This window comes from Lathyrus oleraceus, chromosome 4, assembly GCF_024323335.1.
Source record: "Lathyrus oleraceus cultivar Zhongwan6 chromosome 4, CAAS_Psat_ZW6_1.0, whole genome shotgun sequence".
Taxonomy (NCBI): Eukaryota; Viridiplantae; Streptophyta; class Magnoliopsida; order Fabales; family Fabaceae; genus Lathyrus; species Lathyrus oleraceus.
In genome coordinates, this window is record NC_066582.1 from 136,284,506 (window position 1) to 136,304,416 (window position 19,911).

Here is a 19,911-nt window from a genome sequence, read left to right on the forward strand (position 1 = left end):
CAGTTGACTTGTGTTGACTGGCTAGGGATTCAGTTGACTGAAGAATGCCTTGATGAGATTCAAGCCTCTACCACTTGAGATCTTGATTCAAAATAACATCATGGCTCATATAAGCTCTTGTGAATGATCATGGTACCCAAATTCTCAAGAATGGCCACCATCTATTGTTCCATGAATGCCTTTGACTGCCTTGACCTAAGATTGCTTCATCTGCAAGTAACAAGGTTAGATGACATATTTTTGTACTTTTGGGTTAGTAAACAAATGAAAAGCAATGATATACAAATGCAAAACATGCTTGGTGATCAAGAAATCACTCTCAAAAATATAACCCACCCACAGGAAAGCAGGCAAGGTGTACAATGATCCCTGAGGCAATGAAATGATATGATATGATGCCATGAGGGATCTTAGGGACAAAATTGGGGTCTTACACTTAGGGAGTAACGTGTATTCTTAAATTCTTAAGAAAGAAACTCCAAGCTTCCTTTGTCTCACTTTCAACCAATGCGAACGCTATCGGAAATATGTTCCCGTTCCCATCCTGTGCCACAACCATCAACAGAGTCCCTCTGTACTTGCCATACAACCATGTTCCATCAACCTGCACAATAGGTTTACAATACGCGAAACCACGTATACATGGTCGAAACGCCCAAAACAGACGATGAAATATCCTTTGGTCACCCAAATGTGAACCATCATTTGAAATCATAGGTAAGGATTGCAATTCTATAATGGTACTTGGTAGATATGTTTTCATTACCAATATCCACTACGGCAGATCGTTGTAAGATGTCTCCCAATTTCCATACAGCGACTCAATTGCCTTACACTTTGCAATCCATGCCTTTTTGTAGGATATGATATACCTGTATTTCTCAGCAACATGAGCGATGATAACCTTCACCTTAAGAGAAGCGTCTCGATTTACAAGCTCCATTATGCTCTTACTAATCATCTCTGAACTGAGTTTTGTATGGTCTTGTGACATGGAAGTGGTTGTGCACGTATGAGGCCCACCAAACTTACCAACTATCCACCTTGAGTTGCCCTTACGCAAAGAGACCCTGCATTTGAAATTGCATGTTGAATTTCTACATTTGATGACAAAATGTACATTGTCAGATTTAACCACAGAAAAACCTAGACTACGTTTTATATGCCATTGTTGCAACGCCATAACACACTCTTCCTTATTTTCATACTTGATGCCCTCCTCTATTTCGTCAGCATTGTGAGTTGGTATGAAACTTCCGAAAATGGAGATTGGTTCAGCATCATCCGAACTTATGTTTTGCATGTGCACAGGTGGGTTGTACAAACTATATGGTTGCGCTCTTAGTGCAACGGTCGGTGTGTCGAAGATGTCTTCATTGCCATCGTCATCGCTAACACCAAATAGATCTTCAAATCGAACCTCATCAAGATCATCCTCACTATTCTCTCCTACCTCTTCATTTGGTATGAAAGGTTCATTATTTTGAGCCGGTTCTTCGTCAATGGCTTGACTCATTCCGTACTCGAGTGACTGTACAGATTGCGTTGGATAACAACGATTTTCATTGTGACTCGGTTGTTCTTCAAGATTTTCATTGTGACTCGGTTGTTCTTCAAGATTTTTGACTAGACGAACATATATCTCAATGGTGGGTAATTGAGATAATGTTATACGACATTGAAACATCGACTTGACATCTTCGTCAGTCTCAATGGGTGTCATTATGTAAAAGACGGTGTTATCATCTCCATTAAATAATGGATGGCGATAAATGATGTCTTCAACATAACTTTGTAACTTTTTTTCAATACGGTCTTTTAAATGATGGAAGTCGGAGTTGATGTGGATTTTGAACATATGCAAATTCGTATTGTAAAATGAGAATCCCTCATTTGCATCTGTGAAAAGGGACCCTTCGGAATGGATAAACACAATTAAATTTCTTTGAGCCATGAATGTGGAATATTTGATTTGATTAAGGAGATATGATTGTAGAATATTTGATTTGATGAAAATAAGTAAAGATATAAATGTAGTTGATTTGGTTTGATGAGAATGGTTGAAGATATGAATAATATTTGGTAAGATGAAGGAGATATGAATGTAGAATATTTGGTTTGATGAAAATAAGTAAAGATATAAATGTAGTAGATTTGGTTTGGTGAGAATGAATGAAGATATTAATGCAATTTATAGTCAACAAAACATAATCCTAGTAAACCAAACCCTATATAAATCACATGCAGCTCGTCCTTCAATTGGAAGAGAGAGAAAACGTGAAAACCCTAGCCTTCACTAGCTCGCCCATTCATTGGACGAGTCATAACCCTAGAAGAACAAGCTCTCCCATTCATTGGACGAGGCAACACGTCACATGACTAAGCTCGTCATTCCATTGGACGAGCCAACACATTACAAGGGTTAACTCGGCCATCAAAGGGACGAGTCTGCACACATGCTTTTTTGCAGTGTGATTTCCAATCAGCATGGGAATCTCGTGGTTGCAGGGATTCCTTGCACAAAAAATTTGCATGTATTCCCTTACTTGTCCAATCACCCTGTATAATTCTAACCTATATATTTAATATTTTTTATCACTATAAATAAACCTTTCCTCTATAATTCTTTCTCATCATCTTCCTACAATTTCTATTTCACAAATACTTACTCTCTTCAAATATTTACTCTCTACAAATATTCACTATCTTCAATTCCAAAATGTCTTTGTTGTGGATGGGCGAATCACACTGTGGGACGGCGGCAAACATTGTCGAATACGTAAGTCTCTTTCAAATCTATTTCACAAATTCAATATGTAAATATCACATCAAATATTCATTACCATTTTTATTTGAATTTCAGGAAGACGGTAGGTTCCGGGTCCATTCGCATACATACCTTCAACCAAGTGCGGTTATAATACTGTATTTGGAACTAGCCGGTTTTGCAAATGTGCCCAAGATTGCAAGTCTAAAAGTAGATTCTAAATTAATTGTTGCATTGTTAGAGAGATGGAGACCCGACACACATACCTTTCATTTACCAATGGGTGAATGTACTATCACACTAGAGGATGTGAGTATGTTACTCGGTCTCCGAATCAATGGTAAAGTTGTTAATGACCCAACAAACGTAACCAATGATGTTTACATGGAGAATTTGGGCACCGAACCAACAGCTTCAGATAAAAATAGGGCTTCTGTCAAAATTGTTTGGTTAGAAACTGTATTAACACAACTGAAAAATAACCCTAACCCGACTGAGGCAGAAAATATTCTTCATTCAAAAAATTATATTTTACTTTTAATTGCTACTTTTTTAATGCCAGATAAGAGTCACAATTTGTTGCATTCTTCTTGGTTACCTTTAGTAGGAGACCTAGAAAAATGTAACACATACAGTTGGGGTTCTGCTTGTCTGGCGACACTATATAGACATATGTGCAAGGCAGCCCATAAAGGAGTCAAGAGCATATGAGGTTATGTTGTATTACTAACTGTATGGGCATTCACACGCATACCCTTGTTAGCCCCGGTTAGTAACGAGGTTCCATCACATCCTTATGCATTAAGGTAACGATTTTCATATAAATGCAATTTATATTTCTCAAAATTATTTATACGCCGCTTTAAGGTATTTTTTTAAATATGCAAGATGGTGCAAACGAGGTATGAATTACGGAAATAATCCCTGTCATCACCTACGAAGGTACCGTGTTGCAATAGAACACATGGAAGAAAATGATGTAAGAATGATTAATTATAATATTCAACTTATTTAAATTTATTTTATACATTCTAATAGTTATATTTCTTTTAACAGTTTATTTGGAGGCCGTACATACAATATCCAGTGCCTGATTATAGTGACAGCCGAGTTTGGAGTGCAACAACATATATGGTATGTTTGTTTACCGTTGAGATGCATCAGACGGATCGAGTCAAACGCCAATTTGGATTTGAACAACAAATACCGTCTCAGCCAAGATGTCTAAGTGAACACCATAACATGACTATGGTCCAAGCTTGGGACACACATTGGCAAGATTTAAACAAAGAAGAGCTAAAAGAATGGAAAAGAAGAAGGCATTTGGTGTTACAAGGAAACTCGATAATTGGTGAGTCTAAGCCGGGTAGAGAATACATGAATTGGTTTTTATCAATTCCTTTTATGCACGTTGCTCCAACACAGTTTTTGAATGATCCCCGTTAACGTGTAGCTTCTTCAACCCAACAAACAACATCACCCCCACAACAATATAACCAACCATCATCCTCAGCTCAACGAACTTACCAACACACCCAAACCACACAACAACACACAATTTATTCCACCTTAACCTAACACCATAATCCCCACACTCCATTCTCTCAAACAAACTACTATTACAACCAACAATATCAACAACAAACCAACCTACGCCCACCCATACAATACACTCCAATTCCTCAACCCAACTTTGAATACTCAAACCCTCATTCTCAACCCCAAACATCTAACACCACATTCGCACAACCCACTCCTACATACAATCCTGATGATGTCTAGTATCCTCCTATCCAACACACCCAACCCAGCACCTACACACAACTCCCACATTCACTACCCAACTATGACCTCACTGATGATCATCTAATGAATATATCTTCTTTTTGCATTCAAGATCTCGACAATATGGATATGCCTCCAAACACATCACAACAACATCAAAGTCAACAACAACATCAACAACAAGACGCCCATGATGAATTGTCTTCCGACTCATCTCCGTCTCCCGCAAGACAAAGACAAGAAGACTTGGGCAAGGGAAAACGCAAAAAAGTTGGCACAAGATGTGGAACAGGCGGTCACTATAAATAAAATGTATTTCTTCCCTTATATCAATAAAATAATTATTAATCCTTACAATTCATTATATGCCTCATTATAATATTTATAGTTGTATAATAAGTAATAAAAAAAATAAATCATTTCTATTATTAATATTAAAAAAATATTCTTTTTTATTATTAATATTTTTAAAAAACAATATTAAAAAACTATTATTATTAAAAAAAAATATTATTATTAACATTTTATTATTAGTATTTTATAAAAATATTATTACTATTTAAAAAAAAATCAATTTTATTATTTAAATATAGAATTAATTAGAAAACTATTTAATAATAATTTTAATAAAGTTATTTAATTATATAATAGTTTTTTTTTTTTAAAAAAAACCTTCCTTCACTAGCTCGGCCAACCAATGGCCGAGCCTAGTCATCATTCAAAAGTCTTCATCCTCTCGTCTAATCAATGGACGAGTCCCAAAAAAAATGGGGCAGTTTGGGATTTTTTTTTCAGAATTGGACATTGTGGAAAAAAGTTTTCAAGAATGGGACAGTTTGGGAAATTAGTCTTCAAATTGTAATTCTACCAATTTTGTCTTATATTTTAATTATTTTTAATTTAAATAGAATTAAAATCGATATCATATAGTCAATTGACATCAAAATAATAAAAAGATACTTTAATTGTATTTTCGGCCCGAATATCACAATGAGAAATGATGTTTTGACATTTTATATTAAATTTTGTATTTTACTGTTTATCAATATGATGAACAATAAAATATTATAATAATAAACTTTTTTTATAAAATATATTTTTTATTTAGATAAATAAATACCAATATAAAATTATTATTAATTAACATTTTACATTTTATTAATCAATTTTACTTTACTATTAAAAATTATTTTTAATAAATGAATTTTATTAATCAAATTTATAACTTTATTAATTATTTTTTTATCTTTAGTTAACCAATTTTATTTTACTATTAAATATTTTTTTAATTTTTGGACGTTTATTAAACAACTTCATCACTTTTATTAATCCATTTTTTATATTTCATTAACCAACTTTATTTTACTACTAAAAATCATTATTCATGAACTTTTCGCAGACATTATTCACATGCATGTCACTTCACGGTCATTATATTTCATAAATATGTCAGAACTAAGTTAATATTATATATTTTATTGATTAATGAACACTACAAGAAAAACTAATATTAGTTGAATAATTTTGTTGGGTGAATTTCACCTCGAAAAAAAATAATGGTTGCAAAATGATAATCACCTCGCAACTCATTTATTCAAATAAAAAAAAGCAAAAAATAATTTTTTAAATATATCACCTCGCAAGTTATCTCAAGGGAAATAAAAAATTTTAAATCAATGTTTGAGAGGTGTTTTTCACCTCGCATATCAATTTTTAAAATTTAAATTTGAACGTTAAGACAATGAACTATAAGTAAAATAAGTAGTTAACAACATACATTTTTTTAATTCATTCAATGGTAAAATTAGTTATGACACAATTTTAAATTTATATTATAAAATATTTTTTTTTTAAATATATATATTTTTAAAAAATAATACATTTTTTATTTATAAAAAAAACACTATTTACTATGTGTATAAGGTATAGGTATTGACGCCTTGAGCAATTTGATTCCTTTTATATATATATATATATATATATATATATATATATATATATATATATATATATATATATATATATATATATATATATATATATATATATATATATATATATATATATATATATATATATATATATATATATATATATATATATATATATATATATATATATATAAGGAAAAAAATAATCAATAACAAACTAATAAAACATGAGAGTAAACCCAAAGAGTTACAAACCGTGGCTATCATCTACATTAATTAATTGCATTTAGCCTTGAGAGAAATTGTACGATTTCGTTTAATGAGTTGTCTTTTGATCGTTGGAAATAATATTATACCTGAAATAGTTCCCATTTGTAATTGAGGGTTGAAATGTTTACACCAAAAATCTGACACTGGATCCAATACAAACATGGCCATGCGTTTATTTGTTTTGGAACAAAGAAAAAAATAATGATTAAATATTTTAAAAAACAAAACCGTATTATTATATATAATATACATATGGAATAGGAAAATGTATCTGGCGATAGCATGCATGGCAGTGGTCATGACTAGCTAGAGAGTTTGTGTGTGTTTCGATGCTTTTGGGATCAATTGGTTTAGGCTTGTTTCCATTCGTATCAGAATTTTTTTCACGTTTTTATTATATGAGTCATGAGTTTCTTTTGTTACTATATATAGCATGATTAATGATTTTCAAAGGGTAATAATAGCCGACAATAAGTGGGTGACAAAAAGCAGAAGGTTGAGACAAAAAGTTGAAACCATCACGACGACGACAAAACCAAATGGATATGTATAGGGAAGAATATCTATTGCGATGCAAAAAATTGAAAAGGCGTGTTTAGTTGCTTTGCATGAAAGTTGAACGATAAATATGTATTTTTTTTAATCACACCCAAGTTTTAATTGAAAATCCATCAAAATTTATGGAGAATTTCAATCAATCTTGATGAATAAGATTGTTATCACCTACACAATAAATATTTTAAAAATAAACATTTTGAAAATCTCTTTGACTCAAATGGTATTTCCCATGATTTGTCTTATCCTAGAACTCCACAGCAGAATGAAGTTGTAGAAAGGAAGAATAGGACTTTGTAAGAAATTGCGCGCACCATAATTCAAGAAACTGATATGGTTAAGCATATTTTAGCAGAAGCAGTTAACACAACTTGTTATATTTAGAACAAGATTTCTATCCGACCTATTCTGGGTAAGACTCCTTATGAATTGTGGAAGAACAGAAAGTCCAACATATCTTAGTTTCACCCTTTAAAGAGAATCTAATTTTATGTTAGACACTAAAGAGAATCTTGGCAAGTTTGATTCTAAAGTATATAAGTGTTTATTGTTATGATATTCTGAACGCTCTAAAGGCTACATAATCTTTAACACAAAAACACGATTTTTTTAGGAATCAATTCATGTTAGATTCAATGATAAGCTTGACCTGAAAAGTCAAAGCTAGTTGAGAATTTTGCAGATCTAAAGATTAATCTTTCAGAATCCAAGGATACTGATTATGGAGAAAAAGACTCATAAGTCAAATCCAAAGAATCTGAAGAAACGATTCAACCAGAAGCTATCGTTGATCCAACTCATCATAAGAAAAGTAGATCAAGAACTTTTCATTCTGAAGAACTGATTTTGGAAGATAAGAATGCTCAAGTCATAACAAGATCTTCATTCAAACCTTCTGAAGAGACTCTTCTAGGTTTGGTATCTCTGATAGAACCCACATCTATTGATGAAGCTCTTCTGGATAATGAATGGATTCTGGCTATGCAAGAAGAACTGAATAAATTCACCAGAAATGATATTTGGGATCTTGTTCAGAAACCAAAGGGTTTCCATGTCATTGGAACCATATGGATCTTCAGAAATAAGCTGAATGAGAAATGCGAGGTTATCAGAAACAAGGCTCGACTGGTAGCACAAGGTTATAGTTAGTAAGAAGGTATAAACTATATATAAACCTTTGCTCCAGTTGCCAGGTTAGAGTTTATTCATCTTTTAATTTCATTTGCAGTCATTCATAACATTATCCTTTATCAGATGGATGTTAAGAGTGCATTCTTGAATGGATATATTTGTGAAGAAGTATAAGTGCATCAACCTTCTGGTTTTGAAAGTTCACAAAATCCTGATTTTGTTTTTAAACTAAAAAATCGTTATATGGTCTGAAGTAAGCTTCCAAAGCTTGGTATGATAGGCTAAGTAACTTTCTTTTGGAAATTAATTTTACCAAAGGGAAATTGGACATAACTCTCTTTTGCAAAACCTTTAAGAATGATATTCTGGTTGTGCAAATTTATATTGATGATATTATTTTTGGTTCTTCTAATGTGTCATTGTGCAAGGATTTTGCTCAGTCAATGCAGACATAATTTGAAATGAGTCTGATGGGAGAGCTCAAATTCTTTCTTGGAATCCAGATTGATCAACGTTCAGAAGGAACATACATTCATCACAGTAAATATACAAAGGAACTTCTGAAGAAGTTTAACTTATCAGAATGTAAGAAAGCAAAGACTCCAATGCATCCTACATGTATTCTGGAGAAAAAAGAGGTAAGCAGTGAGATAAATCAGAAGCTATTCAGAGGTATGATAGGCCCTATTTTATATCTAACCGCTTCTAGACCTGATATCTTATTCAGTGTCTGCTTATGTGCTCACTTCCAATCAAATCCTAGGGAAACTCACTTAATTGCTGCTAAGAGAATCTTTAGGTATCTGAAAGATACTATTAATGTTGGTTTGTTTTATAGAAAATAAAGTGAATACAAATTAGTAGGATATTGTGATGCGGACTATGCTGGAGATAGAATAGGAAGGAAAAGTAATTCTAGAAGTTGCCAATTTCTGGGATCTCATGGTCCAACAAGAGACAATCAACAATCATGCTTTCAACAGCCGAAGCATAATATATTGCAGCTTCTGAACGCAGCACTCAGATACTCTAGAAGAAGAGTCAGCTGAAAGATTATCAAATATCTGAGAGTAACATTCATATTCTATATGATAATACTTCGTCTATTTGTTTATCTAAGAATCCTAACTTCCATTCTAGGACTAAGCATATTGAAATTAAACATCACTTTTGCCGTGACTATGTTCATAAGGGTATTTTTCATTTAAAATTTGTTGATACAGACCATCAATAGCCTGATATTTTCACAAAACCCCTTGCTGAAGATAGATCTATGTTCATTCTGAAAAACTTATTTATGAAATTATGTCCAGAATAAAAAGATGTATTTCAGAATGTTTAAGTCTTCAGAACTCTATATTAGATTCTCATAATGTTTTCTTTTTTACTCTAAGACATGAGCTTTTTGAAGTAAGGAAGTTTTCATGAATCAGAAAGGTTCTGATCAGAAGCAATCTTATCGATTTGTCTTCCTGATTCTAAACAATTATTGCATTAAATGGTTGTCTTGTCGTTTGATTTCATATGGTTCTTAGTGGCGACAGTTGTCCCAGTTTCTGAGCATGCATGATAAAAGCGTGCCACATTGGGTTTCACAATTCTTGGAATCAGGTTTAAACTCTTATTCTTCCCCTTATGACTGTGTATTTCCTTTTTGTCATCATTGCAATTTTTTTTATATAAACCCACTTGACTCACATTTTCACACTACACGCACATTACTCTCACGCTTTCAGTTTTCAAACCTAAAACAACCCTCTCTCTCTGCAATTTTTCTTCATCTTCATCATCTTTAATGGATGCTCAACAATAATCTCCCAGTCGATTAATGACCGATGAAAGTAACCCCATCTTGGAAGGGATACCAGAACTAACTCTTCACACTCCTGCTAATGAGTTAGTGGCGCTCTACGAAACCATTGTTGATTTCAAGAACTTGAAATAAAATGGTTTTGATTTTTCTGAAACTCTGGAACTTCAAGGTTGGAAAACCTTCTTTGAGAAACTTACAGGCCCTGTATATCCAGTGTTGGTGAAGCAGTTCTGGGTGCACGCCATTGTTGAAAAATAAACTATTACTTCCTACGTCATGAATAGGAAAATAGTTATAATTGAAAATCCATCGCTGATTTAATCCCTCATGATGGTAAAGGCAAAAGAATCCATAGTGTCAAGATTAATGCTAGGAGAGAAGTTGTTATTGCTCCAGTTATATTCAAAGAAGGAAAAAATTTTGAGGATGACAAAGGTCCCAATGCTAAGGACTTGACTAGACATCTAAGAGTTTGGTTCAAAATCATCTTGGGTTGTATTCATCATAGGCCTAACACCAACAGTTCTAACTACATCAACTTGTCAGAAGTTCATGATGTTCTATCCGAAGAAGGGTGTCAAGCTGGGACTTCCCTCCATCTTGTTCAATTTCATGAAGGATTCTATCCGAGAATCCAGAACTGGTGGATCTTCAAAGAAGACTAAGTGCAAGTTCATTCCCAGTGGCAGACTGATTTCTGACATTCTCGTTAAGAATGGTATAGTAGATGACCTTCTGGTTAGTAGATTAATGGATGAACTTGTGAAGGATGCTAGAAAGGTATTCTGGGGGAAGAATCTGAAGAGTTTAGGTCTCGTTTCCAAAATTCAAAGGCCAAATTTCATTCTTTCTAAGGATGATATCCGTGGAACAAGTAATCCAATTGACAACTACCCAATCTTCACTAAGATTGATCCTCCATAGGTTCTTATGGCATATCTGGAAAGTTATTTGAGGGATGGAATTGACCCAATAGTGGATCTCTTCAACCTATTTAAGACTTATCCTGATATCCATGGGAAGAGGAAGAAGGAATCTAGAGGATAAGGATCTTCTAGGTCTCAGAAGAAGAAGGTTGTTGTCTTTCTAGATGAAGACGAGGTGCCTCTCAGAGAGCCCCAAAAAGAAATGCTTCTAAAGGATACTTCTAGAGTTGCCCAGTCATCTTCAAGAGCTTATAACATTGCATATAGTAAGCTTCCTACTGATAAAAATCAATTTACTTATGATTCCATTATTTCTGAAAGGATCTTACCAATCCAACTCCCTCCTTCATCTCAACCTATTATTTCTGAACTTATCCCACTTCCACCACCACCTCAATCAACCACTATAAATCCTACCACATAAACTCCTTTAGTTTTTGAACTCTTGTAAGAACAACAACATATACCATCACCTTCATCTCCTTCATAGTTACGAAATTCACCCACTTCACCACCATGTATTTCTTCTCTCCAACCAACAAATCCAAATATCAGAACTCCTAGAACATCTCCTTCAAGAGTTTCTGATGGACATGTATCTAATGGAACTCCTGATGGTATATTCAACTTTGAACCAGAGCCAGAACCAATTTCACCTCCTATCATTTTCCCATCATTTCCTTCAGTCTACGGTACTGACTTTGATGAGTCTAGAATCAACCCCATTATTAACTACCCCAAACCACCAAAATCCTCTCCTGACATTAGTAAGATTCTAAGGAAGTTTGAGTCAGAATCTAAAATTCGTCTGCATGAACCAATGACTATCAGTCGTTCTTCAGCAAATTTGGGTGCGGGTGATTCTGCATGGAAAACTTACAAAAGCTGGGTTGCTTCCAAGATCTCTAAGCTGAAGGATTTTAGGTATAAACTTGCTGAAAGAAAATTCCGTTCTGGGTTTGTTCCTTTAATGGAAATCTAGAAGTTAAGAAACTCCCAACTATGTCTTCCTGCTGCAGAGGTCAAGGAAGCTACTCCTGAAGTTGTTGAAGAGGAAGCTGCTCTAGAAACTGAAGTTTTTCAGCACGTTGCGACTGCTTCAGAAACTGATACTGTTTCTGAACCTCAAGAATGTGCTACAGAAGCAGCTGCTGCTCAGGTTGTTATTTTTGAGACTCATCAAGTTGAATCTTTTGCCTCTCAACCTATTCATGTTGAACTTCTGAAGACTATTGAGGAAATCAAGGTTGATAATACGAGGGTCAATAAGCGTCTAGACAAATAGGACCTCATGTTTTAGTTGATTCTCTCAAGATGTCCTCCGCCCCCTCCTCCTCAGAATCCCTAGCCGTTTTAGTTTCTTAAAAAAATTTGTTTTATTGATTGTATTTTTCACTGCCTTTTGGCATTTTGAATGAAAATATGTTTGTTTCTCTTCATTTACTTTATTATTTTGTCTATGTATTTTTGATTGATGACAAAGGGGGAGAAAACATAATGTATCTAAGGGGAGGAATTATTGTTTATTTTGATATCTAAATTTATTATTTAAAAATCTAAATATTGATTAATGTTTTCTGCTAACAACTACTTCGAAAAAGAGTTTGTTAAGTGTTTTGTAAGGTTATATCTCAAGAATCAGAATGGTTAAAATCAAGCATCTGAAGTTGTCATTAAGTATCAAAGAACAAAATACAAGTTACCAGTTTCTAATGAAATGGTCTTCTATCTGAGTATGTACACCTTCATGTTGATGATTGAATATCAGGTTCAAGAAACTAATATTCATGTTCTGAACCTAGAACATTGAGTACTTAGCATCAAAGTGTTTCTGAAAAGTTATTTCTGAAAATCATGGAATTGGAATCCAGCTATAAGGGAGATTTTCCTTTATAGTAATCATACTTGAAAATTCAAGGTCCCTATAAGAAAACCAACTCTTTTAAGAAGATAACTAGCTCTAAAGTTTCTTCAAAAGAAATCAACAAAGCTTATGAAGTGAACCTTATTAGAATGATGATGTTATCAAACAAGTTCTCTGGATAACATCAATCAACTTCTGAAGATAAACCATATTCTAATAGAAAATTCACTCTGGTATTTCAGAAAGGTTAATCGGGAAAGTGTTCTTTCATTCTGATTTTATCTTTATTGAATTATACATCATAGGGGGAGCTTTGTGCTTCTGTAAGATTTATTCTTCTGTGATTACCATGTACCAAACTCTTCATCAAAATACATGTTTTGTCATCATAAAAAAGGGGGAGATTGTTATAACAAGATTTGGTTCTGCATTTATACCTTGAGTTTTGATGATAACAATATTGTATTTGGGTGAGAACAATTTTGTACCTAATGGTTTGTTATTGTGTAGCTTTAACAACCAGTTCTAATTCTGAATATATGATGTGCAACGTCATTAGTTTCTGAACTATATGTTCCAAATCTGCTTATGCACCAACTTTTAGAAGTTCTGAAAGATGTTCAATATTGTTGCTAGAATGATCTTTCTACTTCTGAATTGATTCACTCATGAGACGCTTCTGAGGAGACATTATGTTGCTGCTGCAATTTTCTCTCAGTTCATTCTTATGGACGTGACTTTGATCATAAAACTTCTGAAGAATGACAAGCTTCTGAAGTTGTGTTATGTAGCTGAAGATTCTGAAGATCTCAAGCTAGACAATTGGAGTTATCAAGGTTCTGACTAAAGATTCTGAAGACTCTGAAGATCTCAAGGTAGACTACATACATTGTCCAGGTTCTGACCAAAGATTCTGAAGTTTCTGAATCCATCTTTATGTTTCTTCATTCCATACTTCATCAACTTTTATCAGAATCCAAGAAACTTGAAGATAAGATCAAAATGGGTACATGATCAAATATTACATAGTACAAATCAAACATCCTTTCCACTACCTGATTTTATGAGCAAGGACAATACTATACATTACACGTGTCTGTTTCTTATGCTATATAAGTAAGACTTGGAGACTTGAAGAAAAGTGTCGGTGACACAATATTTTGAAAGTTTATTTCTTTGTGAAAAGCTATCATTCCTTTGTACACAGTTTTTCTTTAAGTGTTTGTTATTCATTTGTGTAAAATCTGCTTGTATAGAAGCATCTTGTAACACAAAATATTATTCAAACTGTTTGTTTGATTCCTTAAGGAGGTTGTCCTTTAGAAGACAAAAAAGGTTGTTCTTTGTGAGTCCTTAAGGAGACTAGGGTATAGTTGGATCCTTGAGAAGACAGAGTAGGTTATTCTTTGTGATTATTGTAATATATTGATTATAATGGATTAAGTCCTTGTGTATAAGGCAAAATCACATTGGCGGGTGGACTGAATTAACTTTGAGTTTCAAGCGAGCCAGGATAAAAATACTTGTGTTTTTATCTCTTTGTTATTAAATTGTTAGTGGTGTTCTTGTTTTGGAAAAAGATTTTGCTTGTAAAACTCAATTCAAACCCCAATTTCTTGTGTTTTTCACACCTTCATATATGAATCACTAACGATCATTTTCCACTTCATACTTCTTAAGGAAACTTGTTATTTAACTTCTTGGTAGGGCCCCTGTTCAGAATGTAAACAACAGTGGTGACTGCTTCACCCCATAGGATTTGGAAAATTCTTCTGCTTTAGTATGCAGCTTGCCATATCCAATATTGTCCTATTTCTTCTTTCTGTTATTCCATTATGTTGAGACGTTTAAGGAGTAGTTACCTCGTGATCAATACCGTGTTCTTCACATAACTCTTCAAACATCTTGGATGTGTATTCACCACCTCCATCTGTATGTAAAACCCTGATCTTCTTTTCACTCTAGTTTTCGACAAGCTTGTTGAATCTCTTAAAGATTTCAAATACTTCATCCTTTTGCTTGATCACATAGATCCATAACTTTTGACTATACTAATAAATAAATGAAACAAAATACATGTTTTCACCAATGGTATGATCCTCGAACGGGTGATATACATCTGAATGTACTACTTCTAGTATGCAAGAGGATCTCATTGGTACAGTCAAAGAAAAATAGTTTATGGATTGCTTCCCTACAGAGTTTGTCGGGCATCACAAGACTTGGTATGCCATTTACCATCTCTTGAGTAATCAGTTGATTGAGTGACCTAAAATTCAAATGGCCAAACCTCAAACGCCACAACCAATTATCCTTGTTGTCGACAACTGTCTCCAAGCATTGTATCTCTGTCGAGCAGATCTTGATCTTAAATGTCATGTCCTTTGACATCGGAGACTTTAAGACCAAATTATTCTTTGTGTCGAACAGTTCTAAGGCTCCATTTTTCATCATGATTGAGAAACCTCTTCCGACCAGTTGTCCAACACTAAGAAAATCACACTTCATTCCAGGTACGTAGAGTACATCTTTGACCAGAGATTTTCCACCATTTCTCCTATAAATAACTATGTAGCTTGTATCTTCTACTTACAACGAGCTATTATCTGCAAGTTTTATCTTGCTTTTCTTTGATTCGTCGAAGTCTGCTAACCACTCTCTTCGACCAGTCATCTGGTTCGAACAACCTGTGTCTAGGAACCAGATCTTGGAGTCGACATGTTCTTCTGCAACGACAATCATAAACACAAAATCTTCGTAATCATCTGAATCTTGACGTCCAAGGTTTTCTCCTTCATCCTTGCCTTTTGTCGCTCCCTTGTCTTTTCTGAACAAATAATGCTTGGCCAAGTGACCCCATTTTCACAACTGTAACACTACACACCTTTCTTTTCTTCTTTATTAGTCGAAGTTCCTGCTCCTCTTTTGGAGGATCCAAAATCGACCTTATGCTTCTGAGGGTTCGACAAAGGCTTCTTACTCTGAGTTTGGCCACTAAACTTGTTAGAACCACCACACTTCTTCCATGTTTGAGCCTGTAGTGCCTGTATCAAATCTTGAACGCCATTTCTTTCAACAATTCTCAACTCCTGCGCCTCCAACGAACCAAACAAATCTTCCAACTTGAGTGTTTCAAGATTGTTGGATTCTTGAATAGCAACGATAATGAGATCAAAGTGAAAGGTTAGCGTACGCATTACCTTCTCAACTATCATCTTATCAATTATGGTTTCACCACAACCTTTCATGAGATGAACAAGATTTTGCATCTTAGCAACATAACCTGCAATCTTTTTCGTATTCTCCCATTTGTAGTAATTTGTACTGCCGTCGAAGCGCTTGCAGCGTGACACCTTTAACTGTCTCACCGCATTCATAATACTTCACTAGAACATCCCATGCCTCATTTGCTGATTCAACATAAGAATTCCGATCAAAATTCGTCGAGTCTACCGCCGATTGAATGCAGAATAATATCTTACAATCTTTCTTCTTGGCATCCTTGTGGCTGATTCTTTAAGCATCAGTTGCATTTGCAGCAAGCACAAGAACGCCATTAGTAACAACTTCAAAAGTTTCATGGAAGCCAAACAACGATTATATTTTTTTATTCCACCGAATCCAATTCTTGTTGTCAAGAACCGGAAGAGAGTTTGGAACATCACCATTATTGTCGTTCATCTTTGCAGCGATCAATTAACAACCCACAATCCCAAAAACACGATCATCAACGTGTGATTCTTCAAAATACACCAATTTGTTAGTGCGTGAGACACTTGTGTGAGAGAAGAGTTTGTGTCGAAAGAGAGGGAGAAGAATAGAGAAAACAAAATTATTACTATTGAATGAATAAAATAGTGTACAATTGAATTACAAGCTATATCTATTTATATACATGCCGAACTCTAACTAACTTTTGGGTTTGGGTCAGACCAAGTAACTAACTTGGATTATATTTACAACAATGACGGTGTTTGTCGGACCTTGCCATAACTTAGGAACCCTCGACTAACCTTCAAATTGTAATTCTACCAATTTCAACTTATATTTTAATTATTTTTAATTTTAAATAGAATTAAAATTGATATCATGTAGTCAATTTGACATCCGAATAGTAAAAAAATAATTTAACTGTATTTTTGGTCCAAATATCACAATGAGAAATGATATTTTTACATTGACTTTTACACTGTTCATCAATACGCTGAACACTGAAATATTATAATAATAAATAATTTTTTTATAAAATATATTTTTTATATAGATAAATGGGTACCAATATAAAATTGTGAATAACCAATTTCATAATTTTATTAACCAACATTTTACATTTTATTAACCAACTTTGTTTTACTACTAAAAATTATTTTTAATAAATAAATATTTATTAATCAAATTCATCACTTTATTAACCAACTTTTTATTTTTAATTAACCAACTTTATTTTATTAATATTTTTTATTTTTAATATCTTGACGTTTATCAAGCAACTTCATCATTCTATTAATCAACTTTCTTTTACTATTAAAATTCACGGTCCATGCACTGTTCACATACATTATTCCCATGCATGTCAGTTCACGGTCATTATATTTCATAAGTTAATGACAGAACTGAACTACGTTAATATTATATATTTTATTGGTTATTAAAGTATTAAAATTCCTTAATAAATTATAAGTAAAATAAATAATTAATAACATACTCTTTTTTTAGTTAATTCAATAGTGAAGTTAGTTAATGATACAATTTTGTATTTATATTATAATTTATTTATATATATATATATATATATATATATATATATATATATATATATATATATTATATATATATATATATATATATATATTATATATATATATATATATATATATATATATATATATATATATATATATATTTAAAATAATATATCTTTTATTTATAAAAAACACTATTTACTATGTATATACAGTATAGGTATTGACATCAAATTCGGGTGTCAAGTATCACAGTCGTGCAATTTTATCTACATACTATAAGCCAAAAAATAATCAATAACGAACTAATAAAGCATGAGAGTAAAGTCAAAGAGTTACAAACCGTGGCTATCATCTACATCAATTAATTGCATTTAGCCTTGAGAGAAATTGTACGATTTCGTTTAATGAGTTGTCTATTGGTTGTTAAAAATAATAGTATACCCGATACAGTTCCCATTTGTCATTATACATAACCAATCGCCACCATTTTGCTGTACAAACAAAAAAGCACCACTCAGTTGCTCCACGAACTGGCCACGGTTTCTCCTTTATTGCGCGCATTCTCCTACTCAACCTCATGCATATATCTACTCTTACTATCTTCACTATCTTTATTCAAACCATTCTCCTCTTCTTAGTTCATTCAATCATTTCCATTATTCTTATATTAATAATACACTTAACCCTTTTCTCTACAAGTTTCATTATTTCAAACAACCATGTCTGCTTCTTCTTCCAAAAGACACCCAATATACCACGGAATTCGAAGCCGTGGAGGAAAATGGGTGACTGAAATCCGTGAGCCCCGAAAGACAAACCGCATATGGCTGGGCACATTCCCCACCCCTGATATGGCAGCTGCAGCGTATGACGTTGCGGCTTTGGCTCTCAAAGGTCGGGACGCAGTGCTAAACTTTCCTGACAGGTCTAGCATGTATCCAGTGCCGGCGTCCAATTCTTCCGATGACATACGCAATGCTGCCACTGCTGCAGCCGAACTCATGAACACTGAATTCAGCAATGGTGCTGGTTTTGAAGTTAATCCTTCGTATCAAACGGATCAGTTTCTTGATGAAGAAGCTATATTCTCCATGCCAAGTTTGATGGTAGCAATGGCGGAGGGAATGATGCTTTCACCTCCCAGAATAAACCCACCACCCTCTGATTACTCATATGATCAATATTACACTATGGGACAAAGTTTGTGGAACCATTTTTGATCTACCACACTCTCCCTCTCTATATATAACATACATATGGAATAGGAAAATGTATCTGGCGATAGCATGCATGGAAGTGTTCATGACTAGCTAGAGAGTTTGTGTGTGTTTCGATGCTTTTGGGATCAATTCGTTTAGGCCTGGTTGCATTTGTATCCGAATTTTCTTTTACGTTTTTATAATATATATGAGTCATGAGTTTTTTGGTGCCAGAGTTTTTCTTTTCTTTAATATACTATACTACTATATATAGCATGATTAATGATTTTCAAAAAGTAATAATAGCCGACAAAAAGTGGGTGACGAAAAGTAGAAGGCTGAGACAAAAAGTTGAAACTATCAACACGACGACAAAACCAAATGGATATGTATAGGGGAAGACTATTTTTTGAGATGGAAAAATTAGAAAAGACGTGTTTAGTTGCTTTGCTAGAAAGTTGAATGATAAATATGTACTTTTTTTAGTCACACCCAAATTTCAACCATAATATATTCAAAGAGAATTAGCCAAAAACATATTACAACATATACAATAAAAGTTTAGCAATTAGCTTTCATCTTTCGCTACATTTAAAGAACCACCCCTATCAATTTAATAACATTACACTCTGTACCCATTATCAAGTCTAGCTGAAATACTAAAAACAGTATATGGCCTTCATAACAATACCAGTATGCAATACAATACACACCCTTCCGTTAAACAACACTGAACCTCAATATTAACAAGGAATGAAATAAACACACACTCACCCTCAGAACATCCCTTGAATGTTTTTCCTTAGGTATTATTCTCTCTTACTACCTAACCTAAATATGTTAGCACATTTATGTCCCACTTATAAGCGGAGATGATCATTCTAAGGATAGAGTATAGAGAAAAATGAAAAGAAATATCATCCAT

The 19,911-nt window shown here is 33.5% G+C and overlaps 2 protein-coding genes across 2 annotated transcripts; one reads left to right on the forward strand and one right to left on the reverse strand.

The window, feature by feature from the left end:
* Window positions 1-775: 775 nt before the first annotated feature.
* On the reverse strand, window positions 776-1,723 carry LOC127136400 (uncharacterized). The gene has a single exon (XM_051062958.1). It carries the CDS (start codon window positions 1,721-1,723, stop codon window positions 776-778), a length of 948 nt encoding a protein of 315 aa, XP_050918915.1.
* A 16,662-nt stretch (window positions 1,724-18,385) lies between these two features.
* On the forward strand, window positions 18,386-19,219 carry LOC127074087 (ethylene-responsive transcription factor ERF026). The gene has a single exon (XM_051015368.1). The coding sequence runs from the start codon at window positions 18,507-18,509 to the stop codon at window positions 19,005-19,007; it is 501 nt and encodes a 166-aa protein (XP_050871325.1). The 5' UTR covers window positions 18,386-18,506; the 3' UTR covers window positions 19,008-19,219.
* The last annotated feature ends 692 nt before the right edge of the window (window positions 19,220-19,911 follow it).